General features: G+C 43.5%; 1 protein-coding gene across 1 annotated transcript; it reads left to right on the top strand.

The window, feature by feature from the left end:
- Positions 1-1240: 1240 nt before the first annotated feature.
- LOC137544072 (chymotrypsin-like elastase family member 1) lies at positions 1241-25426 on the top strand. The gene is made up of 8 exons (XM_068265136.1): positions 1241-1280; positions 2283-2377; positions 11428-11528; positions 13852-13977; positions 15562-15702; positions 17683-17824; positions 17987-18136; positions 25346-25426. The coding sequence occupies exons 1-8, from the start codon at positions 1241-1243 to the stop codon at positions 25352-25354; spliced, it is 804 nt and encodes a 267-aa protein (XP_068121237.1). The 3' UTR covers positions 25355-25426.
- Positions 25427-25910: the final 484 nt, after the last annotated feature.

The following is a 25910-nucleotide window of genomic DNA, read 5'->3' as shown; positions in this document are numbered from 1 at the left end:
ATGAAGAAGATTCAGGATTTCAGGATGTTTCTCTTATTGCTTCATTCATCGTGCATTTAGAGATGCCATTGAGTGGGTAGATGAACCTTCTTCTAAACAAAACATAAATAAAAACATTATAAACCAACAAGCAATCTTCATATTTCATTTCCAATCAGTAAGGAAATTAAAGATGTTGTTTTGGATGAGTGGGCCAAGATGGTTAAAAAGGCATCTCTGAAAAGAAAAACGGTTTCAGGAGCTTCATTCAGTCAAGCCCAATTGTGGATGCTTTGTGAATGAAGATTGTTTGCAATGTCATTCTGCTTCTAAATGAGTTGGTGTCCTTTAAAAAGATCTTATGGACAGAGACTTGGACCTCAAAAGGTTAATTTTTGGTTATTTTTTTTAGGGCAGCTGTAACCTTAGTTCCTGTTGCCAAAGTAATCAAAGTCTGGATCAGTAATATCCAAAATGAAATGCTAAGAAATTTGAGTCCTGAAAATATTAAGGTTCTGGATCGACTGATGCTTACAGTGGAATTCTTGCAGCAGCCAGCATAGACATCATTAGATGTGCTAGTTGTTCTATGCTCTATTTGGCTCTGGCTAAGAGGGCCTTATGGTTTATGGGCAACTGCCCCATGCCAAAGCAAAATTGTTCTGAAATTTCATGAAACTGAATAATTTGCTCAGAGATAAAAAGTACTCAACTATTTCTAGAATCACCATGGGAAAATAATCTTATTCTTCAAGACTGAAAATTTAGGAAACAAAGATTTGCCCAATATAAATGACAGTAAAACACAGTAAGCTTCCAAAAGCTAAAGCGTATTATAGTAAGCTTCCAAAATCTAAAGTGGATTGTTCAGAAAATAATTTCACTAAGTCTGGAAAGGCACACAGTTTAACTTTTCTTAGCCCAACAGGGCCAAGATTTCAGCTCCTCTAGAAAACTCCAAGCCTTTTTAAAGTGAGGCTTATCCATATTCAGTTTAACTCTGTTATTTTTTGTGGGTTCATTTCCACTTTTTGTCAGATAGAGACTTAAAATTGCATAGTTTCCCATGTTGTACTTTCCAGCTACGTGTAGATTGCGTCAACAGTCGACGTTTCCTCATTAAGAGATAACGGCCAACACAAATCTGGCAAATTTAGCATATGTTACATCTGTGAATATTCCCATGTATGTTTCCAATAGCTTACACTGTATATATAAAAGTGCGTGCAGTAATAACTGCCAACACATCAACTTACCCACAATGTTCAAGCTCCTCTTACTCACTGCATTCGTCCTCTCTGGTAAGATATATGAAGTCAAAGAATAATATAGAGATAATTAAGACTGCAATATGGTGCTTATTTAATATACAGCAAAGTCCCCGTTATCCAGAATTCAGGCAACTGGAAGTCTCAAGTAACCGGCATGCCTGAGATATAACGGGGCCTCTTTTGGGGGGCTTTCTGTGGGTGCTGGCAAGCATTAAAATACTTACCAAGCCTCCAGCAATGGCTGACAGAAACCCTGTACCTCCTTGCGGGCTCCTAGTGGCTTTCAGCGTCTGTGTACAGAAGCCGGCGGGTCACATGACCTGATGCAAGTCAGCTGACACTCCGGCTTCTGTGCAGTGGGGAAGCCGGAAAGCCAATCGTATCTCGTGGGGAAATACAGGGAGACTGACTTTGCTGGAGGCTCGGTAAGTATCTAACAGGGGGCTTTTTCAGCCGGTTGCTGAAGCAACTGACAACAAGCACCAGTATCCATATGCAGACAATCCCCGTTGGTGCAGGATACTGGGGATTGTGCTGTATAGAGTGTTTCAGGTGACTCTTTCATTTTATTATAGATAATAATGTGTACTTAACGTTATGAAACAATGAGATTTTCTTTTACTGCCATTCTCATGTCAAAACATTCTGTCATTGTAGAGATATAGGCATGTGGTAATGTGCAGCAATGTTAGAGAGATGAATAATAACATTCTCCAAAGCTATTGTGAATCCAACAATCAGTTTTCTCTGCTGCACCCTCATGGCTCTGCGGCAACAAACAAAACAAAGGGGACCTCCTGCTACCAGAGAGCCTCAGAGGTAACAAGCTGGCACTGAGTTCAGCTGACCAAAATCAAACTAAAATGGAAACAATATTTTGGGGGCAGATTGGCCTTTAAGGAGATGACCTGACCTGACACCTGTGTGTGAACTTTTCTTTTTAATTTATAATATTATATATTTATAATTCATATATGAATGATTAACCAATAAAAATGCGTTATTAAATGTATCTCATTCCTCTTCCTAAAGGACACTGCCTTGATGTTCAGTACATTGAAGATTCTCAGGACAATGCACGTGTAGTAGGAGGAGCCAATTCCGCTAAGAATGCCTGGCCATGGCAGGTGAGACATAAGGCTACAGCAGAAGCTGCTATTCATATACATAGAAGCTCACAGGGGCACATTGCAGTTATTATGTAAAGGAAGCTTGGATATAAAATGCATAGCTATAAGAGGCAGCACATTAGCACAGTGGTTAGCGCACTTGCCTTGCAGCACTGGGTCCCTGGTTCTAATCCCAACCGGGGCACTATCTGTGAGGGGTTTGTTACATAGTTATTTTGGTTGAAAAAAGACATACGTCTATCGAGTTCAACCAGAGAACAAATTACAACACCAGCCTGCTCCCTCACATATCCCTGTTGATCCAGAGGAAGGCGAAAAAACCTTTACAAGGCATGGTCCAATTAGCCCCAAAAGGGAAAAAATATCTTCCCGACTCCAGATGGCAATCAGACAAAATCCCTGGATCAACATCATTAGGCATTACCTAGTAATTGTAGCCATGGATGTCTTTTAACCAGCCTGGCGTTCTATTAAGATCGCCAGGCTGGCGACCAGACTTTTTTTTTTAATTAAAAAAAAACTATTGCATGCAGCCAACTAAAAGTTGGCTGCATGAAAGCCCACTAGAGGATGCGATCAGAAGTAACAAGAAAGGCTGCGATGAGCAGCCCTTCTTGTTATGCTTTCCTCGTCACCATGGCGACGAGCGGAGTGACGTCATGGACGTCAGCCGACGTCCTGACGTCAGCTGCCTCCGATCCAGCCCTTAGCGCTGGCCGGAACTGTTTGGTCCGGCTGCGCTGGGCTCGGGCGGCTGGGGGGGCCCTCTTTCGTCGCTGCGGCGGCGATCAGGTAGCACACGCGGCTGGCAAAGTGCCGGCTGCGTGTGCTCCTTTTTATTTCATTAAAATCGGCCCAGCAGGGCCTGAGCGGCAGCCTCCGGCGGTAATGGACGAGCTGAGCTCGTCTATACCTCCCAGCTGGTTAACGCAAGGAAAGCATCTAAGCCCTTTTTAAATGCAGGTATAGAGTTTGCCATAACGACTTTCTGTGGCAATGCATTCCACATCTTAATCACTCTTACTATAAAAAACCCTTTCCTAAATAAATGGCTAAAACGTTTTTCCTGCATGCGCAAATTATGTCCTTTAGTCCTTTGAGAAGGCTTAGGGACAAAACGCTCATCCGTCAAGCTATTATATTGCCCTCTGATGTATTTATACATGTTAATTAGATCCCCTCTAAGGCATCTTTTCTCTAGGCTAAATAAACCCAGTTTATCTAACCTTTCTTGGTAAGCGAGACCTTCCATCCCACGTATCAATTTTGTTGCTCGTCTCTGCACCTGCTCTAAAACTGCAATATCTTTTTTGTAATGTGGCGCCCAGAACTGAATTCCATATTCCAGATGTGGCCTTCCTAGAGAGTTAAACAGGGGCAATATTATGCTAGCATCTCGAGTTTTTATTTCCCTTTAATGCATCCCAAAATTTTGTTAGCTTTAGCTGCAGCGGCTTGGCATTGAGTACAATTATTTAACTTGTTGTCGATGAGTACTCCTAAGTCCTTCTCCAAGTTTGATGTCCCCAACTGTATCCCAATTATTTTGTATGGTGCTAGACCATTGGTACGACCAAAATGCATGACTTTACATTTTTCAACATTGAATTTCATCTGCCATGTATGTGCCCATATAGCCATCCTATCCAGATCCTGTTGCAATATGACACTATCTTCCTGAGAGTTGATGATTCTGCACAATTTTGTATCATCTGCAAAAATAGCAACATTGCTCACTATTGCATCTTCTAGGTCATTCATAAATAAATTGAAGAGCACTGGACCCAGTACAGACCCCTGTGGGACCCCACTGCTAACAGTCTTCCATTTTGAGTATGATCCATTGACCACAACTCTTTGTTTTCTGTCCATTAGCCAAGTTCCCTATCAATGCACACAGGCTCTTCCCCAGTCCTTGCATCCTCAACTTTTGCACCAGACTTTTGTTGGGAACAGTGTCGAAGGCGTTTGCAAAGTCCAAGTATATCACATCTACAGCATTCCTAATATCCACATTAGCATTCACTACCTCATAAAAGCAGAGCATGTTAGTCAAACATGACCTGTCTTTAGTAAACCCATGTTGATGCTGAGAAATAAGATTATTTTCTACTATGAAGTCATGTATGTATAGTATCTCTTAGTAACCCCTCAAACAGTTTGCATACAACTGATGTTAAGTTTACAGGTCTATAATTTCCTGGGTCTGATTTTTTGCCCTTCTTAAAGAGGAACTGAACCAAAAAAAAAGTCACTAAATTGAGCCTCCTTATCCCTTTGAAATGAATGATTAGACACAAAACACTTGTGAAGGGCAATATAAAAGTAGATATATTTGTGCAATACAACTATGAATAAAAGAGAATGGCAGGCTCCATCTTGCAACTCCCTCCATTTTGCAGCTCTCACTCCACGGAAGGTGCAGAGTGTGATTCTGTGGACGGTGTTACAGTTGGAGTTAGACATGCCCATTCACGCCCACTGAATGAGATTTGCAGCCCAGTGTCATGAGGTCATCATCAGTCACCCTGTTACAGGAAAGTGACAGCTGTGGCTTCTGCTGCTGCCCTGCACTGTACTGGCACATGCCTTGATAAAGTAATATTTTTTCTCTAACTATGCCTCCTGCAGTGTGAGATCGTCTGCTTGTCATCCTGTAGCTCTCCCCATTCGTTTTGTGCCAGATCCCATATCATGTCCTGTAGTCATGCAGCTCTCCCCTTTCGTATCCTGTCCAGCAGAGGTAGGGGGGTAACACTGCAGAGGGAATCCGCTCTTATGTCAAACACCCCCAACCACGGGCGTGCTAAACAGTTAGCACGTGAAGTGCCGCTCGTGGACTTTTGCACGCGCAAAGTGCCGCGATCACAGACATTTGCGTGCGATAACGTGGACTTTTGCGCGTGCAAAAGTCAGCATTATCATGCGCAAATGTCCGCGATCGCAGCACTTCACGTGCTAACTGTTTAGCACGCCCGTGCTAAACAGTTAGCACGACTTTGTGAATCAAGCCCAACGTCCCCCTCTCGTTATCAGTTCACATACACACTAAGAGAGGTTTGGTGCTTCACAGTGTAAGAAGGACTGTTATATGTTTTTAGTGGACATTTGTTTAGTTTTATATAGAGTGAAGCATTAACAGTATAGCATATGTATGTATTCATGTTTTGTCAGGGAAAAACTTGTTCAGTCCTTTTTACACTGTGAAGCACTATAAGCGCTTTTATGAGCACTTTTTAGCCAGACTTACATTAAAATCGTGATCGCGGTAAGATCGCTCAGTAAAAAGCGCCTATAGTGTGTCTGTGCCCTTATGCAGAGAAGGGAAGAAATGGTGAGGAGAGAAAAGCTTAAATAATTAAGTGACAAGACAATATGCTCTGTACAGCTCTGCGAAATATGGCACTATATAAATCCTATATAATAATAGGCAACTGTCCCAGTTGTCTGTGTGTAGCTGGGTCCGTGTTTTTTTGCTACTGCGCATGTGCGCAGCACGGACCCAGCCTCTCACACACTCTCAGCCTCTCACACACAGGAGGACAGGGCCAGGGAGCCGAGCGGGCAGCGTGTGAGCGGACGGCCGGATGTGCGGCGGGTGAATGGGCGGGCGTGTGAGCGGGCGACAGACGCGTGTGGCCGGGTAAGCTGGCGGTGGACACGCGCGGCGAAAAACAGACCTAGAGCCCGTTTTTAAACCAAGAGTACTTCTGAGCATTTTTCAAATCAACAGTGATTTGAAAAGCGCTTGGCTAATGTTACCCTATGACTGTGTTCTCACAGCAGCGTAGTGATTTTTTCAAAAACACAAACACACTGCATGTAGCATTTTTTGGAGCGATTCATTCAAAAATCGCGTCACAAAATCGCACTCACAAATTGCTAGCGATTGGCGTGCACTAGTCCAGAAAGAAGAAGTATAGGGAGAAATTGAGAATAGCCTGAGATGGAGCAGAGATCTTATCTGTATTGCTGACCCACATCACACAGAGGCTACTTGCCTGTAATGTGACTCCTGTCCCTGCCAGTCTCATACAAGTCTCATACAAGTCAGAAAGCAGCCCTCCTGGAGTCTAGGGACTTTTCAACACCTTATCCAAACATACAGTCATTATTACAATGGGGAGAGACCAGACAGATTTTTGCCCATGGACCCTCCATGCACAGCTCTGCATCATGCTGCCCTCTAATTGCACTTTTATCAGCTAGCCGAGTGTTTCCCATTGCCTTACAACAAAGTTACGTTTCTACAGTCCCTAAGCTGGCTGTCAGGATTCTCTTTTCATGGGCGCCTCCTGATGACTCACAGTGTCAACAAACAAAGCTGCAAGGGATTTGCATAAGCAGGAGAAAGTCTCCCATTGATCTTTGGGAGCCTTGCTGCGGCAGAGTAAGTCACAGAGGGTGTGGTGTATCAATATAATTGTATATTATAGTTTATTCACATATTTTTGTACATATATTGTACTGTTTTTGCCTACAATTTTTAACATGGATTGCAATGCTCTGTTTTCATATTCTGAGTTCAGTTCCTCTTTAAATAATGGGAAAACGTGGGCTGTATGCCAATCCACTGGGACTATGCCAGTTGAAAGAGTCACAAAAGATAAGATAAAGGAGTTTATCTTTAACTGAACTTAATTCCCTTAGGACCCGAGGATGCATGCCATCCGGGCCAGGTGCCTTGTCTATTTTTAATTTATTTAGTCTTGCCTTCACTTCTTCCTGCGTTAAGTATTTAATATTACAGTTGGAAGATTGAGATTTTTCTGCATCTGTAATTTTCAACAGTGTTGTTTCCTTTGTGAAGACAGAAGCAAAGAAAGCATTTAATAACTCTGCCTTACCTTGGTCATTCACAATTGAGTTCCCACCCTCATCCTTTAGGAGTCCTATACAGTCAACCTTTCTTTTTTTAGAGTTGATGTACTTGTAAAACTTTTTGGGGTTAGATTTGATATCCCTATTCCCTAGCGATTTGATTTTCAGCTTTGATCTTTGCCAGCCTAATTTCTTTTTACAATTTTTATTGCACTCCTTATAATTGCTTAGTGCAGCCTCGGTCCCCCCCTGTTTTAGGACCTTGTAGGCATTCTTTTTCCTCTTCATTTTATCTTTAACCTTTCTATTCATCCATAGAGGCCTTTTTTTATTCCTAGACATTTTGTTTCCACATGGGATATACATACTACAATATTAATTGAGAATAAGTTTAAAAGCTTGCCATTTCCCTTCAGTGTCCTCCCCTTGTAGTACACTATCCCAGTTCACCAAACTTAGTGCCTGCCTAAGTTGATTGAACTTTGCTTTTCTAAAATTCATAGTTTTCGTGGTCCCGCTGCCCCGTGGCCTATCAGTCACCAGATCAAACGTTATCATGTTGTGATCACTATTTCCCAAATGTTCTTGAACCTGCACATTTGATACATTATCTGGTCTATTTGAAATGATCAGATCAGGTAACGCATTCCCCCTAGTTGGTTCCGTTACTATTTGAGTCAAGTAATTGTCCTGTAGTGCTGCCAGAAATCTGCTGCTTTTACCAGAATGGGTAGCCTCAATACTCCAGTCAATGTCTGGAAAGTTGAAGTCGCCCATAACTATGACCTCATTTTTACTTGCAGCTTTTTCAATCTGCTGTAGTAATCACAGTTCTGCAGCTTCATTAATATGAGGTGGCCTGTAGCATACCCCAATAAGCAATTGGCAACTTTTATTTCCACCATGAATATTTACCCAAACAGACTCCACATCTTCACAATCTTCCTCCATCTCATTGTTGAGGACAGCTGTAAAAGAATTCTTAACAAAGAGACAAACCCCTCCACCTTTTTTCCCTGATCTATCCCTCCTAAACACATTGTATCCCTCTAAATTAGCTATCATGTCATGGCTTTCATCCATCCATGTCTCGGTTATTCCCACAATGTCATAGCCATTGTCATTCAGAATTAACTCTAGTTCATCTATTTTATTTGCAAGGCTCCGATAACAAAGATATGAGGTCGGCACTCCACTGGCGATAATAAACTTGCGTTTATTAAAAGAGTTGCAAACACGACATGTTTCCGAGCATTGGTTGCCATGCACTTTATATTTTTACCACCACGTTTACCATGTATGTTCTCCCTGTGTCTGCATGTGTAACCTCCAGGCACTCCAGCTTCCTCCCACATCCCAAAAACATACAGATAAGTTAATTGCCCAAAATTGGCCCTAAACTACAATACATACATAGACATATGACAATGGTAGGGAGTAGATTGTGAGCTCCTTTGAGGGACAGTTAGTGACTATATATATATATATATATATATATATATATATATATATATATATATATATATATATATATATAGTACAGGGTTGCGTAAGATGTTGGTGCTATATAATTACTAAATAATATTAATAAGAAGAAAACCATGTATAATCCCCATACTATAGCAACATCTACCACACATTAAAATATACCCCTAACAAATAATGTTTTTTTCCTTTTTTGAAATAATGGAAACTGCAGAAAACAGGACTGGTTTACACTGAATCAGGCAGGAGGATCATAGTGACTCCCATGTCTTGGCTGGCGCGGTGCTCCATGCGTCTGTGGCTCCGTGCCTTCCCTTCTTCATCCCTGCTGACCACATCTTGTCAGTGACCTGACAGCATATTGCATAATAACATGCACTGGGCCATGGAGGAGAGGCATTGCTGTGAGGATGAAGACAGGAACGCACGGTGCCATGAATTAATGGAGGAGTTGCTGCCACACTCTTCAGGGGCCCTGGGGGACAGAAGTTTGGGGGAAGCCGGCTTGGGGGAATTAAGAAAAAAGTAGGCAGTTAAAATCTGACAGAACGCCAGTCCATCTCCTCATGGGGGATTCTCAGGGTTTTCATTGTTTTCAACAGCATTTCCTGAACAGCAGTTGCAAAGTCTAAGGGCCTGCTTCCACTACAGGCAGATTGGATGCAGAATGGATGCAGAAAAACTGACTCCAATGAAAGCCTATGGGCCTGTTTCCACTAAACGCAATTTTTCTGATGCAGATTTTCCCATAGGCATTCATTGGAGTCAGTTTTTCTGCATCAATTCTGCATCCAATCTGCATGTAGTGGAAACAGGCCCTAACTGACAAAACAGTGTGTAAGTGAGAAGGGAGGCTGGCTGGTATCGTACTATTTTGGCAGTTAAACTGCTGTTCAGGAAATGCTGTTGAAAACAAAGAGAACCTTGAGGCCCCACTTAATCAGTTGCTCTCAGTTATAACTGAAAGCACAACTGTTTTTCAAAGTAATGCCCATGTTAACCAATGGCTCAGTTCACACTATATGCGTTTTAACTGAAAGATTTTTCATAATGCACTGCTATGGAGAAGAAAAAAACGTGTACCAACTGATTAAAGAGGAACTCCAGCCTAAACAAACATACTGTCATTAAGTTACATTAGTTATGTTAATTAAAATAGATAGGTAATGTAATCTCTTACCCACCCTGTTTTAAAAGAACAGGCAAATGTTTGATTTCATGAGGGCAGCCATCTTTTTGGTTGAAAGGAGGTGACAGGGAGCATGAGACGCAGTTCCAACTGTCCTGTGTCCTGAGCACCTCTCCAAGTTGCTAAGCAACATGATTAACAACATAGGAAATGCCATCATGCTCTGCACAGCATCAGGGAAAAAAGCCCAGGCTTTTTTTCTTTGATGGGTGGAGCTTAGCCAAAAATGCAGCTAAAAATGATGCTTTGGTAAGAAAAACAAAGTTCTGATGCTGTGAAACTGTTAAAGAAACACCAAGCCTTTTCAGTTCTGCTGAGTAGATTTTTAGTCCGGAGGTTCACTTTAAGTGTAAATGGGGCCTAAGAATCCCCCATGAGGAGATGGACTGGCTCAAAACTCGGTTCTGTCAGATTTTATTATAGAGATCTCTTGCTGGTCCAGAGGGTCGTGGGTGTTGTGATGGTATGTTTGTGATTGTGAAGGCGCCGGTTTGTTTGCGGGGTGGCCACCTAGCAGTGCTTTAATTTTCAATACTAATGTGCACGTCTATTTTTTTTGTGTTTTTTTGAACAATAAACTTTTTTGATATTTTTATAAAATACCTAGTCTACTGGTTGGCTCAACTCCCCTCCCCCTTCCTTATCCTATACGTTTCTGTCAGATTTTATTTGCCTATTTTTTTCGTGCTAGTGGTCCTTTAAGGAGAAGGCCCCTAATGCCACTTTGTTGGGGGTCTGTCAGGCAAGTCCCCAGGTTAATTGTGCCCGGTGGTCCCGTTGTTACTAGATCCGGCCCTGGAATCAATTGCTTTCAGTTATACTGTAACTGATCGGACAACTGATGTGCACCACAGGTGAAGGAAATGACCATGTTTCCCTATGGGTCAGTTCATATCTAGGCATTTTAACCGAAAGCTTTTTCCCAATGCAGTTCTGCAGACAAACTGGTCAGTTAAAATGTGTCAGTTTTTCAGCATTCAGTGTAAATCAGCCCTAATGCTGGGTACACACGTTGAGATTTCCCACTCGATTCGCGGATCAATTCGATTATTTCAAACATGCTCAATTGGATTTTAATTGTTCCTGCCGTAGATTTTGCGTACTTAACATGAAAAAAACTATCGAAATCCAATCGAGCATGTTTGAAATAATCGAATCGATCCGTTCGATCCCGCAAATCGAGCGGGAAATCTCAACGTGTGTACCCAGCATAAAGGTGCCCATCAACAATACAATCTTGATGGTACAATCAAACCAAATCTACGTAGTAGAAAGGTAAACTTAGAGAATACACTTTGCATGGATACTTTAGGTAGTTATGGAGGTGGTGAGACCGTACATTCAAGATTGTATCACTAAGGGGCACCTTAAAAATCTAAAACATTAGGGCAAATATTCTGGGTCACCCCTGATGTGTCTGCAACCCCCTCCCCCAAACACTGTCTTTGTCACACTGGCTCTGGGTCCTATTGGCTCTGAGTCACCATGAGCTATCTGAGTATGCTGTAATTGTCATAATACAGTGCAATCATTATAATGTTTTCTCTCCCAGGTATCTCTCCAGTACATCTCTGGCAGCAGCTGGTACCACACCTGCGGAGGCTCCCTCATCCATGCCAACCGCGTCCTGACTGCCGCACACTGCGTAGATAGGTAAAAATGCCAAAACTACAAACAGTTTGGTGGCCAAAGTTTATTCTTTTCACACAAGAATCTTATTTTGCAAAAGTCTCAGATGACCTGAGCATCTTGCTACAGATTATAAGGTCCTGCAAAAGTATGTTAAAAAAATTCCATAAGCACCAGGCAGTAAGTAGTAAAGATGAATCTAAGGAGCAAAATAAGATGGCAGCCCTAAACACCATTTAGCCATACAACCCTAATTTAAAAGTAAAATCAGGGGTAAAAAAAACACTTCTTACTCCTAAATATCTTGTAGTGGCAAATATGAATTTCCTCCATGTCAATCCTAGTCAATGGACTTGCAAGCACAGTATGATGTGGTGTATGTTAGCTTCTTGTCCCCCAGAGATCTCTGCATAGAAATAGAGCACCCCCCAGAGGAGAGGAGGAAGACTTGCAGCATGCAGCATGCAGCATGTGGCCGGATCTCGGAGGAGAGAGAAAGGCTAGTTGGGGGGGGTCTCTGGGACCACCCTAACTATATATACTACGGAGAGGGGGAGCACTCTCTGGCTACCTGCACTGGGGGGGCTCTCTGGCTACCCATAATGGGGAGCACTTTCTGGGTACCTAAACTGTGCGGGCAATGCCTGGATACCTTTTAAAGGGGGGCTCTCTGCCTACATAATCTTTGGAAACCTCTCTGGCTATATGTGTGGGGGAATGATTCCTGGCTGCTGATAACAGGGGCACACTCTGGCTTCCTGTATTAGGATCACTCACCAGCTACCTAAACTAGGGGGTACACTCTGGCTACCTACACTTGAGAGTCACTCTCTGGCTGCCTAAACTGGGGGAGGTGCCTATATTTAGTGGTCTAATTGTTTCCAGAGAAAAAACATTGTACCACTTTTAGAAGCTAAAATGGGGGAATGTGGGAATAATCATAACACTAAGAAGTTATAATTGAATCCAGCAACAGCATCACAATGCAAAATCCAGTCCTCCTCACTAGCTGACTACCTGACCTAATGACTATATTAAAGAGGAACTTTACTGAAAAACAGTAGTGTGTGTGTATGTTGGGGGAGGGGAATAAATAAATATATTACAAATTAAGAAGTTAATAAATACAAGAAAGATCAAGAAAAGATTTATACTAGCTATGCCATTCGTTCATGTTGTTTGATCCACAATAAACCTGACTGTCATCCTCTTTACTACTGACAGACAAGAAAAAAAAAAAAAGACAGCACCAATCGCCATTATCTATAACCACACTCACCAATGGGATAGGCTAAAAGGGTGTTTTTATAAATATACACTAGTTGACCTAAGCCCATTTAAAATGGGCTCTAGGTCTCTGTCACACCGCCACCACCGCCACATGTCAGTGTGCATGCGTGCGCACCCCACCGCTGCACACGGTACCATTTCCAGTATCCTCTGTATTGTTTTCAGGTTTACAGCACGTATTCTTCATGCACAAGTGCGGCTGCACTGCCCCCGTGTGAATACTGCCACACTTGCAGAGTAGCAAGGAGCCACTCATGGGACGATCTGCTTTGGCTTACTGTGCAGGTGTGACTGTGCAAGTGCAGTGCGGCCACTCTTGTACACAGCAGAAGCATGGCCACAAGAACACATCCAACAAAAGCTTGCCAGATATGTTTAGAGGGTCTCTAGACTATCCAGAGGCTTTCATCTGAGTACATATGTTCCGTGTACTAATTTGGGCGCAGGTGGAAGCCTAAAGATGGCTCTTCTTTGGATTACCTTGGATTACAAGGTAATCTTTTTGAATCAAACAAATATTACCCTACTGCTTGCCTATTTTTTTTCCTTTGCTCACGTAATTTGGAGTCCATTGATCACCTTAATTATGGTTATTTTATAGTAATTCCGCCTGCGCCACTATAGCTGTACTAACATTATGGCCTATGGAGGCACTGAAGTGATCTGATTTGCTTTGCTCTACCTACCTGTAGGTAAGTATCTAATTTTTGGGGTGAGAGGGGTTCACTTTAAAATAAATAAAGTGAGAGGCTGGGATATACCGGCAAAGAGTAAAATAGAAACACTAAAAAAAGAACTCCTACTCATTATATTACATAGTTTTACCTCAAGCCCTTTTAAGAGTACTATAGATATGAACTAAGCAGCTTACAAGTAAGAAAAAGATATTTTGGGCAGTTAAAAAAAAAACTATTGGTAACTACTGGTTGAAACAGCGAATTCATTTTAAAAATATAACATTTTGCTTATATTATATATTATAATATGCTATAAAATAAAAAAAAATCAATAGAGTTGAACCTTTCTTTAAGCTCACTGTTCCTTTACCTGTGTTTAGAGTTGCCACCTATCGTGTGGTGTTGGGGGAACACGACCTGAGCGCCAATGATGGAACTGAACAGGCGATATCTGTGTCTACAATCCGCATACATACCTCCTGGAACACCAACAATGCGGCTGCCGGGTATGACGCCAACTAACAAAAATCTAAATATATTTTATTTAAAACATTTTGCAAAACACTGAAAATAAACCTAATAGAGCATATGTGACAAGGCATCAACGGGTCAACAAAGTTTAAAAAAGCATGTATAAGCGCGCTCCTGCCCAGGCACGCGCGCTCCCCCATCACCCATGCTCGTGCACCCATTCAGAGCCGAATGATTGCTGCTATTGGAAATTGAACAGTTAAAAAAAAATATTAAAGTGAGAAAGCCACACTAAAAAATATATTTATTTTATTTTTATTATTTTTGCTGGAAGAAAGATTTGCGAGTACCTTTAATGACTGCCGTCTGCAGCGATTGGATGCGATCACTAAGGTGACAGTTTGGGTCCCAAATGCTCTTCAGATGCATTGCTGTGCTGTTGGCTAGCAAGCAATACCTCTTTACAGCATATCTAATCACTACAGACACACAGGCTGGTGATAATAGTCCACTACATGCCCAACTAGTAATGAAATATAGCATACGGTATGTGGTATAATTTTCACCTGGAAGAGCAAAAAATATATTTTGAGGACAGTGTTAAATAACTGTGGAACTTACAGTATGTAAAAATTAGGGAGAGTGAAAGGTTAAAGAAATTAGTATTTTCTGCATTCACAAGCCTAGGTTGTCACAGGAAACAAAAAAAAAATAAAACAGCCAATTCAATTTCATCCATTCAATTTCAACGGGAAAATGCAAACTGCAGCTATTTTTAGACTGTTAATTGCAGGGTTCGGCACAGTTGGTCACTGGGTGACTGAGATTAATATTCAGAAAAGTAAGGGAGCCTACAACAGCCAATCAGAATTCACGAATTGGTTTTCAAGGGGAATATTTAAATGTCTGCCATTCTTATATTGGTAATGGCAGAGGCCTCAAACTGGCTACAGTCGTTCACTTGGTGACTGGGGTTCACAGTCAGAAAAGGGTTCGGAGCCATAAACAGCCAATCGGATTTCTTTAATTGATAAACTGCTTCCATTCTCACATTATTGATGCCAAGGACCCCAAAGCTCACAAACTTGATCATTGAGTGACAGTGGGCCATGGTTACAAACAGTGAGCAGAGCCAACAACACCCAATTTTTTAAAGGGTTCTTAAACTTGGCACAGTTGGTCACTGGATGAATGGGGTTCTAATTCAGAAAAGGGGCAGCCACAAACAACCAATCAGATTTCTTTGATCGCTTTCAATGGAAAAATTTGAAATGCTTCCATTACCACAGTATTGATGCCAAGGACCCCAAAACTAATAAACTTGGTCACTGACTGAATGTGTGTCAAGGATAGAAAAAGTGGCTGGATCCAAAAACAACCAAATACATACCCAAGCAACACTGGGTATGGTATAATATAATATAATATATAATACATCAAAAAAGTTCTTGCGGTTTCAATAGTGAGACAGCTTACATGTCAAAATTGTCAGGAATTTTAAGTGGTAAAAACCCAGCAACCTGGAGGTGGCCAACAATAGTTTAAAGAAAACTTTACTCAGCTATACTGATGCTGCTACCTATGTGAGATTACCTACATGTCTGTCATTCTCTCTGCAGTTATGACATTGCTATGCTGCATCTGGCTTCCAGTGCTACTATTAACAGCTACGTAAGACTGGCTTCTCTTCCAGCTGAAGGAACTATCTTGGCTCATAACCACAGCTGCACCATTAGTGGATGGGGAAGACTCAGCAGTAAGTGGAATACTAATTAACCCCTTGTGCCTTGCCATTCACGTCCTCTCGGCCACCAGTTGAAGCAAAAAGATTTGAATGTTAGCCTGTAGCGTTGATGTCACACACACAGCAAAACTCAATAGCACGTCTGTGTCCCAGGCCTAAATAGGTCATATGTATACTTACTCTGTGTATGTCCCTCATTTCAAGTGACTTGCACCTAGGCCTAAATAGCTGGTATAGCTCGTATGTATCTATTCTATTCTATGTCTGTTCTTCATCGCATGTGTATTTGTACTACTATGTTTCAATGCCGTTTTGTACTACGCTCAATGCCGAATTCTGGGTGCGGCAACTGCTGCACTTGGCAAAATAAATCTGATTCTGATGAGCACAGCCCCGTGCTAGCACGTGTCTATGCTCATCAGAGCAGGCAACAAGTAGTGCACTAACCAGAGTGTTCGATCCCCAATTCCTCCTACCCCCTGGAACCCCCAGCACAGTTTGGCAGCCATAAGCATGGCTAAGTATGACTCACCCCTCCTGGTTCCTGCAGTGATCATCTCTCTCATCTCCTCTCACTCATACTGATGACCTTATCAGCCAGGACCAAGTACATGGAGACACAAGAGGCTGGCAGTATGAGTGAAAGGAGGAGAGAGACGATGCTCGCAGGAACCAGGAGGGATGAAAAATACCTACAGCCATGCTTCTAGCTGCCAATCTCTGAGTAGGGGGATGGGAATGGGATAAGTGATCAGCGGACTACCATGATACGCAGGGCCGGTTTAAGCAACAATGGGGCCCCAGGGCAAAATAAACCTGGGGGCCCCCCCAACATATACCCCGGAACAAAAATCGGCATTAGGGGACCTTTTTTTGCAGCTGGTATAACAGGGTGTGAAGTCCCAATCGGTCGGAGCTCCACATTCTGGCTATCCCAGCCTGCATGGGGACAAGGGGTTAACAAGTTTCAGAAGGGGGGACGCCATATAATTTAAAAAAAAAAAAAAATTCCCACACTCTAAACATAAAAAAAAAATTGGGAAAAAAGGAAAAAATGCCAGGGATCTTCATACAGCCATATTGCGGCTGTATAGCGATCCCTGGCCAAAGCGCTGCAGCTGTGTATAGACCCCCTGGAAACCCCGTCAGGAAATGTATTGCTCTTTCTTTTGATGCATGTAAAATTACACTACCGTTAGGTTTGCTACTAAAAGTGACATTTACCGCATTTAAAAGTATACTTTTTTCCTTCGAAACTTTAAAATCGATTTTCTCAAAAACTATAAGGTCTTTTTGAAAAATTGTTTTTTCCTCTTATTCCTAATGATCTCCTTAACATATCCTGCAAATTTAGGGTTTCTAGCATTTAAGGTGGATTTGCTATTAACCATTAAAGTCGGCAGGTTTATAAATGTGTATTTTTTTTCCTTTGAAACTTTAAAATCGATTTTCTCAAAAACTATATGGCCGATTTGAAAAAAATTGTTTTCCTCTTGTAGCCACTGGGGGCCCCTACAAGCTCTGGGGCCCTGGGGCAGCTGCTTCCTTTGCCTTAATGGTAGCGCCGGCTCTGATGATACAACTACCACAGTGTTAGGCCCCTTCCCCTCATTTGTGCAGTGGAAAATGCAAGTGCCATGGCATTTGTATTGCAACACAGTTTTCATCGATGTGGTTGCATTTTCCAGTCACAATAATTCGTTGTTAACCATGCTCTTCTATGCGGTGATCGCTACACATGGAAGGGGTAATCAAACAGTGCAGTCTATGTTATTTGAATGTCCCTGCAGATTCCGTAGAATCACATAACCGATTACACAGCTGAAAATGGGAAAAGAAGCCTAAGAGTTATGTTACTGGCGGCAAAATATTTATACCAGATTTTAAACTATAGTGCCAAGGTTTTACTACTAAGTACACTAAAAACAATGCTAACTATGTTGCTGTTTCCATTACTAAATGCTAAAATATTGCTGATCCATTTTCTTTCAGCCAGTGGGTCTTATCCCTCCATCCTCCAGCAGGCTCCTCTGCCCATTGTTGCCCACTCAACCTGCTCTACCAGATCCTTCTGGGGCATCACTGTGAAGACCACCATGGTGTGCGCTGGAGGCAATGGAGGCCAGGCTGGCTGCGATGTAAGTCCGATAGCTTTCTAATTCTAGTTTGTACTATAGTTAACAAAATACAAAGACGTTAAAGCTAATAGTGATGGTATGAAAAATAGGGCTTTATGTAAAATAATGGTATAGCTTTTAAATGTTACCACTGATATTATCCCCTCTGTGTTCAAATGACAGGGTGATTCCGGTGGACCTCTGAACTGTCTTGTCAATGGTGCATACCAGGTACATGGCATTGCTAGCTTTGTGTCCTCCCTTGGATGTAACGCTTACCAGAAGCCCACTGTGTTCACCAGAGTGTCCGCCTACATCTCCTGGATCAACAGCGTAAGTTTTGTTTTATTAATATCCATATACAATGTAATTTCTTATTGTCAGCCTTATTTGAACCATAACTTAAATTCATATTGACAGAAAACCTCCTCATACATTTCTCTTCATATATGTGAGAATCCGCTCAGCTGCCTGCGCAGGCAGGCAGCCTTTTGACCATTGTTTAGGTTTGCTTGCTGCAGGACTCTGGAAAGGAGACCTTCTGTCAGTTGTGCAGCTTGTGTTGCTGAGGGATTTGCATACATTAGTCATGCAAATCCCTTACCTGCCTTCTTTTGATGACTGGCACTATAAAAGCATTCTGCTCCCAGAATGCTTTGCTGGACATTTCCCTTCCATGGTCTGTTCCTGATGGACACTGCTGGAGTGTCAGCCATTCTCGTTTGTTGAAGTTATCTTAGTGTAATTCGTGGGGATGCACTAGGCAGTTCCCTAGTGCAGTTAGGATTGCATTATCTGTTTTGCCTGTTCCGTCTGTCTTGTGTTTGGATCGCACAAGCCCTAGCGTTAGCGGCTGTGGATCCTTCTGATTGAGTCTGGAGTGTAGGTTGGAACAGCGGTTGTTTCTGCCTACCTCATCTGTTTTGTCTGCCGTGTGTTTGGATCCTTCTGTTCTGTCTCCTGGGATCGCGCTAGCCACTTTTCGCTAGCGCTGGGGATCCTTCTGTTCTGTCTCCTGGGATCGCACTAGCTACTTTTCGCTAGCGCTGGGGATCCTTCTGTTCTGTCTCCTGGGATCGCGCTAGCTACTTTTCGCTAGCGCTGGGGATCCTTCTGTTCTGCTACTCTGTACCTGGATCGCGCTAGCCACTTTTCGCTAGTGCTGTGGATCCTATCTCTCGCTTGTCCCTGTTTTCGTGTGTCTGTCTTGTCTGATTCGAAACGCTTGCTGTAGGCTCGGTGAGGTAACCGTTAAGCAAGTGCTCGCGTTCTCTGTTTCGTGTTTGTCTGTCTTTGGTTAGTTAGGCGTGCTTGTCTCTGTTGTGCGTAACACGCGGAGACCGCGCACGAACGCGTGCACTGCTGCGAATGAGTGCGGTGTTCGCGTTCAGCTAGCGTTTGTTATTTTCTTTATCTTTCTCTTTGTATGATTTGCTGTGCCTTTGCTACCCTTGTGCTCTGTCCTGCTCAGTCTTGTGTCGCTATTGGCAATCGCCATTCTTGCGATTGCGTTTCCTACTTCGTTTCCGCCGTTGTGTGTTCGCCGTCGCTGGGTGGCGACTAATTTGGTGGGCACACATTGGTTCTGTCCTTTTGCTCTGTTCCCTGTGGGCTATCCAGCCCTGCCTGATTGTACCTTGTCCCGGATCTGTACAATTCCCATTTGGCATCTGTGGCTGTGCAGCGGCTGTGTTCGCCTGCACTCCACAGCGCCATCTGCCGGTGGGAATTGCCCTCTGCGGGTGCATAGCACCTAGCCTGGGTGTCCGCAATAATACGCTTGTGGAGGAAATCCGCCGCGTCAGCACACGTCTGGTGCGCTGACCACGGAGACAATTCCACAATCGTTACAGAATGTCCAGCCAAGCCAAAATTCCCAGGGCAGAGGGAACCTTCGATTTGTTTCAGATGTCATTGCCTGAGGCAAAGGCATATGTGAATCCTATTATAGGTAGGATCGCACACTACCTTAAAGCAGTTAAAAAAGTCTGTCCTCGTTCCTGACCCCAACCCATATGGAGATTACCCAGATACTGGGTTGTTTGAACCGCCATTTGCCTCATGGGAGATTGGGGCCTTGTTGGAAGAGTTTGATTTCGATTGGAAAGCCTTTTGCGATTTTTATATCGCAAAGAGCGCGGATGACCTGAATGATTGTCTCGACTCTATGTACCTTTTGATCGATTCTGATGAATGTGATGAGTGTGATGTGGATCTAGTGATTTATGTGTGGCAGACTATTTTGGACGAATTGCACACACACCAACCAATTATTTCCAATAAAGAGACACCATTGTCACATGATTATTCCTGTCTTTCTGGGGTAAAGCAAGTGAGTTTGGACACTGTGCGACCTGAAATGAATGGGTGTGCCTCGACTGAGGACACCTGCGTGAATTCTGATGGAGTTTCTCCCGGTTGTTTAGAGGTTAAATCTGTGCGATCTGATGCCTGTTTCTCAGATGTTCCTGTCGATTGTGATCGGCGTGAGTGTGTCAGTTTTGTCAATGATTTGTGGGATCCCTTGTCGTGTAAAAACAGATCTTCTTCTCTCAGTACTACTTTAAGATCCTCCATCTATGATCTTGCTATGGGGAAAATTCCCAAACTATGCAGTTTCAAGAGTAAAATTAATATGATTCCTCATGTTGTTGTCACAACTTCCCCTAACATTGTTCAGTATGAATGCTCAGACCTAGTCAGGTGTGAATGGGAGCCCTCGTTCCAGAAAAAACAGCTCGAAGCGTTGTCGTATGAATTGGAGAACGATTCAGAGTCGTTTTGTGAGTACTACATTGCCAGAAGTGAATCTGTCTTGAGAGCATGTATAAGTTATGCATCCGCCTTAAGAGAAAAAAAGGGGTGTGATTTTGACTTTGTGAGTCCGCTGATTTGTATGTGGAAAATGATTCTGAATGAATTACGTGTACGTCATTCAGGTGACGTTTGTAAAGGTACATTGTCAGCTGGCGTTTCTGAGATCCAGCAATCCAGCCTGGAGACCTCAGAATCCCTGTCTTTGGAGTGTTCGGTTTCGCAACCTAAAGCGATTGTGGATTCGCAAATTTTGCGTTCTGTCTCCTCGGATTCAACATCGTTAGCCGAGTCTAAGGGTGAGACAGCACTTTGGTTTTGTGAACCTGATACTGAAGCACCTTTGCTCTGTCCAGAGAAGATGTCTCTGAGCCTGCCCTGTATCATGAATAAAGACATTATGTCCACTCGCATTGACATTTGCGAGTCTGATTCTGAAGTAAGTACTGACTCTCCACCCAGTAATCTGGATGAGTCAATATTACCTTGTTTAAAATCTCCTGCAGTGTCCCTAGAGGCTCGTCTAGGTATTGCAACCATTGTTACCTGTTTCTCTGCCATTTTGGAATTGCAGTCTGGTTTGACTGCTATGGAGGAATTTCCCTGCAGTGAAACGAAACTCGAAAGGCCAGAGTTAGTTTCACTAGATATTTCTGTGTATCCCTGTCCTGATGATGAAATTCAGTCTCAGTTTATGGTGGAACCTTCCCTGGGACATCTGCCCGGTTCACAAAATAAAGTTCAAGCTTTGCCCTGTAACATGGATAGTTCAGAATCCTTCTTAGGAAACTTAAAAAAAGGATGTTCCTGAGGTCCTGTCTGACCTCCTGGAGATCTCCGAGTTCCTCCCAAAGGGTGCAGAACTTGTAGGAGACGTCTCCTGCCCACCAAGTCCTTCTGAGGTGTTGCCCACTTCAGTAGGCATTGCTGCCTTGCTAGCTACCTTTTCAGCTCTGGTGGAGCTTCAGTCATGTGTAGTCAATGATGAATTTCTGTCAGATATCATTACAGTCATTGAGATTTTTAAGCCTGAGACCGAGTCTTCTTTTGAAAGACCAGTACCTGTGACCTCTACTCGTGACGATTTTCTGCCCGGTCCTGGTTTTGGTCTTGTCGTGCCGGACTCTGAGGTTGGCAGTTCCCCGACATGTCCTGAGGTTTCTCCTGTGCTGGTGTACCCCAGTGTGCTCTGTGACCCAGAAAGTCCAAGTGTGCCTCGGTTACCAGCGTACTCAGATGCTTCCTCGGTGGAGACACGTTCTGATTTAGCCTGCCTGCTTGCATGCCCAGAAGTTGTCCCTTAAAGTCCTGATCTTGATGGGTGTCCTGCTAATTCTGAATCTGGAACTGTCATAGGTTCCGTGGTGGTGCTTGGTAGCTCTCCATGTGAGCCTGGTGAGCGTTCTGGCTTCTTGGAATCTCTGCGGAGCTTCAAGGCGTTCTGGGAGATTCCGAGAGAAGTTTTGCTTGGTACCCTGAATACGATCAACAGTGGCTTTTGTTTTGAAAGAGACACTTCGAACAGGTTTTGTGGCAGATTTGGTATTTTCGGACGCTCCTTGGAAGGTGGTGGGTATTGTCTGGAGGGTGTCGATGGCTTCTTCTCTGGTATCCACAGTCCTGATGGGTGTTACGCTGAGACTTGTAGTGCTGACGGGCATGTTTCGGTGGCTTCTGTTTCCGATGAGGTCGGTTTCGGGTGGACTGACTCTGGAATTGGACCTTGTCGGGCTGGCCCGACCTTCATGAGTCTTCTGTTAAAGTGGTTTGGAGATATCAGTTTTGAGGGTCGTCTGGAATTCGACCCTAGGAGGGGGGGTACTGTGAGAATCCGCTCAGCTGCCTGCGCAGGCAGGCAGCCTTTTGACCATTGTTTAGGTTTGCTTGCTGCAGGACTCTGGAAAGGAGACCTGTCAGTTGTGCAGCTTGTGTTGCTGAGGGATTTGCATACATTAGTCATGCAAATCCCTTACCTGACTTCTTTTGATGACTGGCACTATAAAAGCATTCTGCTCCCAGAATGCTTTGCTGGACATTTCCCTTCCATGGTCTGTTCCTGATGGACACTGCTGGAGTGTCAGCCATTCTCGTTTGTTGAAGTTATCTTAGTGTAATTCGTGGGGATGCACTAGGCAGTTCCCTAGTGCAGTTAGGATTGCATTATCTGTTTTGCCTGTTCCGTCTGTCTTGTGTTTGGATCGCACAAGCCCTAGCGTTAGCGGCTGTGGATCCTTCTGATTGAGTCTGGAGTGTAGGTTGGAACAGCGGTTGTTTCTGCCTACCTCATCTGTTTTGTCTGCCGTGTGTTTGGATCCTTCTGTTCTGTCTCCTGGGATCGCGCTAGCCACTTTTCGCTAGCGCTGGGGATCCTTCTGTTCTGTCTCCTGGGATCGCGCTAGCTACTTTTCGCTAGCGCTGGGGATCCTTCTGTTCTGTCTCCTGGGATCGCGCTAGCTACTTTTCGCTAGCGCTGGGGATCCTTCTGTTCTGTCTTCTGGGATCGCGCTAGCCACTTTTCGCTAGCGCTGGGGATCCTTCTGTTCTGCTACTCTGTACCTGGATCGCGCTAGCCACTTTTCGCTAGTGCTGTGGATCCTATCTCTCGCTTGTCCCTGTTTTCGTGTGTCTGTCTTGTCTGATTCGAAACGCTTGCTGTAGGCTCGGTGAGGTAACCGTTAAGCAAGCGCTCGCGTTCTCTGTTTCCTGTTTGTCTGTCTTTGGTTAGTTAGGCATGCTTGTCTCTGTTGTGCGTAACACGCGGAGACCGCGCACGAACGTGTGCACTGTTGCGAATGAGTGCGGTGTTCGCGTTCAGCTAGCGTTTGTTATTTTCTTTATCTTTCTCTTTGTATGATTTGCTGTGCCTTTGCTACCCTTGTGCTCTGTCCTGCTCAGTCTTGTGTCGCTATTGGCAATCGCCATTCTTGCGATTGCGTTTCCTACTTCGTTTCCGCCGTTGTGTGTTCGCCGTCGCTGGGTGGCGACTAATTTGGTGGGCACACATTGGTTCTGTCCTTTTGCTCTGTTCCCTGTGGGCTATCCAGCCCTGCCTGATTGTACCTTGTCCCGGATCTGTACAATTCCCATTTGGCATCTGTGGCTGTGCAGCGGCTGTGTTCGCCTGCACTCCACAGCGCCATCTGCCGGTGGGAATTGCCCTCTGCGGGTGCATAGCACCTAGCCTGGGTGTCCGCAATAATACGCTTGTGGAGGAAATCCACCGCGTCAGCGCACGTCTGGTGCGCTGACCACGGAGACAATTCCACAATCGTTACAATATATTTGTAGGATACTGTAAATATGCAGGTGTTTATCCCTGTAACCCTGACATCCATATCAATATAATCCCTCCCCTAGTGGGTTTGGGTCATTCCGAGCTGCTTGGTTACTCTGTCTAACTAAGGAAAAGGAGGCGGTTACTGAATTACATCTGCTCATGGCCAGCGCAGAAGGGGCACCATGCTTAGCATGCCTCTGTACCCCAGTTGTCATACATTAATAGGGGTGGGGGAGAGGCTAAGGAGAATGGATCATACTATGCAGTGACAATTAACACCAAGCTTCCTTGTCCAGTATGGTGAGCCAGATGGTAAACTGTGGGCCAACCTACCAGTATAAGATGGGACAACTCCTCAGGCGCTTCCTTTTTTTATTCAGAAAATCTATACTGGGCCTTTCTTAACCTCCTTAGCGGTTATCACGAGGTCCAGCTCGGGGTGGAAAAACATGCTAGGAGTGATTACCCCGAGCTGAACTTGTGGTAGCCGCTGGGAGCATTTTTACTCATCTCCCAGGGGATCCCGACATCAGCTGCCATTCTTCTTACTCTCCTCCGAGACTCTGCTTCCCCCTGGTGAGGTCACCATCTGTCGTCATGACAACAGCCAGCAATCTCACTATAGGGTTACAGCTTACGGAGGGAGGAAGAACTACGGCGCTGCATCCCAGGGAGGTGGGTGGGTGCTGGGCTGCTGCAGATCTCTCTGCAGTGTGATTTTTTCCAGGCTTTAGGGTCTAAAAGCATGCTAAAAAATTGCACCACTTTTAGACCCTAAAATCCAGAAAGAATCAGACCACCAAGGGGGTTAAGATAGTCAGTATGGCCATACAGGGCAGTGACGGGCCAGTAGTGAGACTGGGGAGTGGGAGGTGGGGTATTTAGTACAGATTTTAGAAGGAGAATTGTTTTTTTGCAGCTGTTGGTTTTTTTTTTCTGAAGCCATGCCTTCCTACACACTAATAGCATAGCTTGGCTTCAGATTTATGGGGGAGAGGAGCAAGCTGCTGAAGGAAATGGGGATCTATGAATTGGTGCAGCAAATATCTTACAACTTTTTTTATTTTGCAAAAACTGCAATTTTTTTTAATAATTTGTATTATACACAATGTATCATTGCTTCTTTTGAACAAATATACAGGTTTTCTTAACGTGTGCTTTATTTATATTTCATTACAGCAGCTTAGCTTGCTTCAGACACCTCCATCCTTAGTAGCTCAAAATTGGTACTGTGCCAAATTAAAACTTGCCCTAAGCTAGTTCTTATATGTGCACCTCTTTACTCTCTTAAATCTGTCACATTTTGGCACAAAATCATTATCTTATGTTTTCCATATGTGCATTCACTACACATGCACCTTCTTATAGTGAATTCTTGTTTCATAAATGTCTTCAGACTGACACTTTTGGGTTGGTTGTATTTTAATCATGCCTTCTTCTCTTTATTTTAGAACGTGTAACATCATTAAATTGGTTGGAGAATCATACTAGACTGCACCTTCAAATATAAAGTCTGGAACTCTCTTTGCAAAACAAATTTTATAATAAATTATATTTTTTTATCATCACTTACAGTCTTACTGTGCTCTGTCTTTGTGAATAATGACATGACAACAAAGGAGATATGACATATGAACTGCAGTTCTGCTGTTGTTATGAAAGCAAGCCGGTACTGTAAAAAAAAAGCAAGATAAGAAGAAGGAAGCCTCTGTATAGTGCTGAGGTCTCCCATCTCCTCCTCGACCACACCGTTGTCATGCAGTGATCTATCTGACAAGAGTTTGTTCGATATGTTTTTGCGGCCGTGCTCCTCTTCTGGGTCGGATTACAGACCAAGCAAACCAAGCAATTGATTGTGGCCCAGTGAAAGGTCGATGGCCCCATAAAGATTTATTGCCGCTGTCTATGTGGTCCTTAAATAACTCTTTATAGTTCATTAAAAAGAAGCTTTCTGTAGCAATGCATTGCTACAAAGATTAGAAATGACACTCACAGGCACACAAATGGTACTACTCC

Source organism: Hyperolius riggenbachi, chromosome 2 (genome assembly GCF_040937935.1).
Source record: "Hyperolius riggenbachi isolate aHypRig1 chromosome 2, aHypRig1.pri, whole genome shotgun sequence".
In the NCBI taxonomy this organism is placed as follows: Eukaryota; Metazoa; Chordata; class Amphibia; order Anura; family Hyperoliidae; genus Hyperolius; species Hyperolius riggenbachi.
This window is presented reverse-complemented; position numbering and strand designations above follow the sequence as displayed.

Coding starts and splice junctions, on each gene's coding strand:
- LOC137544072 (XM_068265136.1), top strand. CDS start 1,241: ATGTTCAAGCTCCTCTTACTCACTGCATTCGTCCTCTCTG. Junction 2,378..11,427: donor AGAATGCCTGGCCATGGCAG/GTGAGACATAAG, acceptor TTTCTCTCCCAG/GTATCTCTCCAGTACATCTC. Junction 13,978..15,561: donor ACCAACAATGCGGCTGCCGG/GTATGACGCCAA, acceptor TTCTCTCTGCAG/TTATGACATTGCTATGCTGC.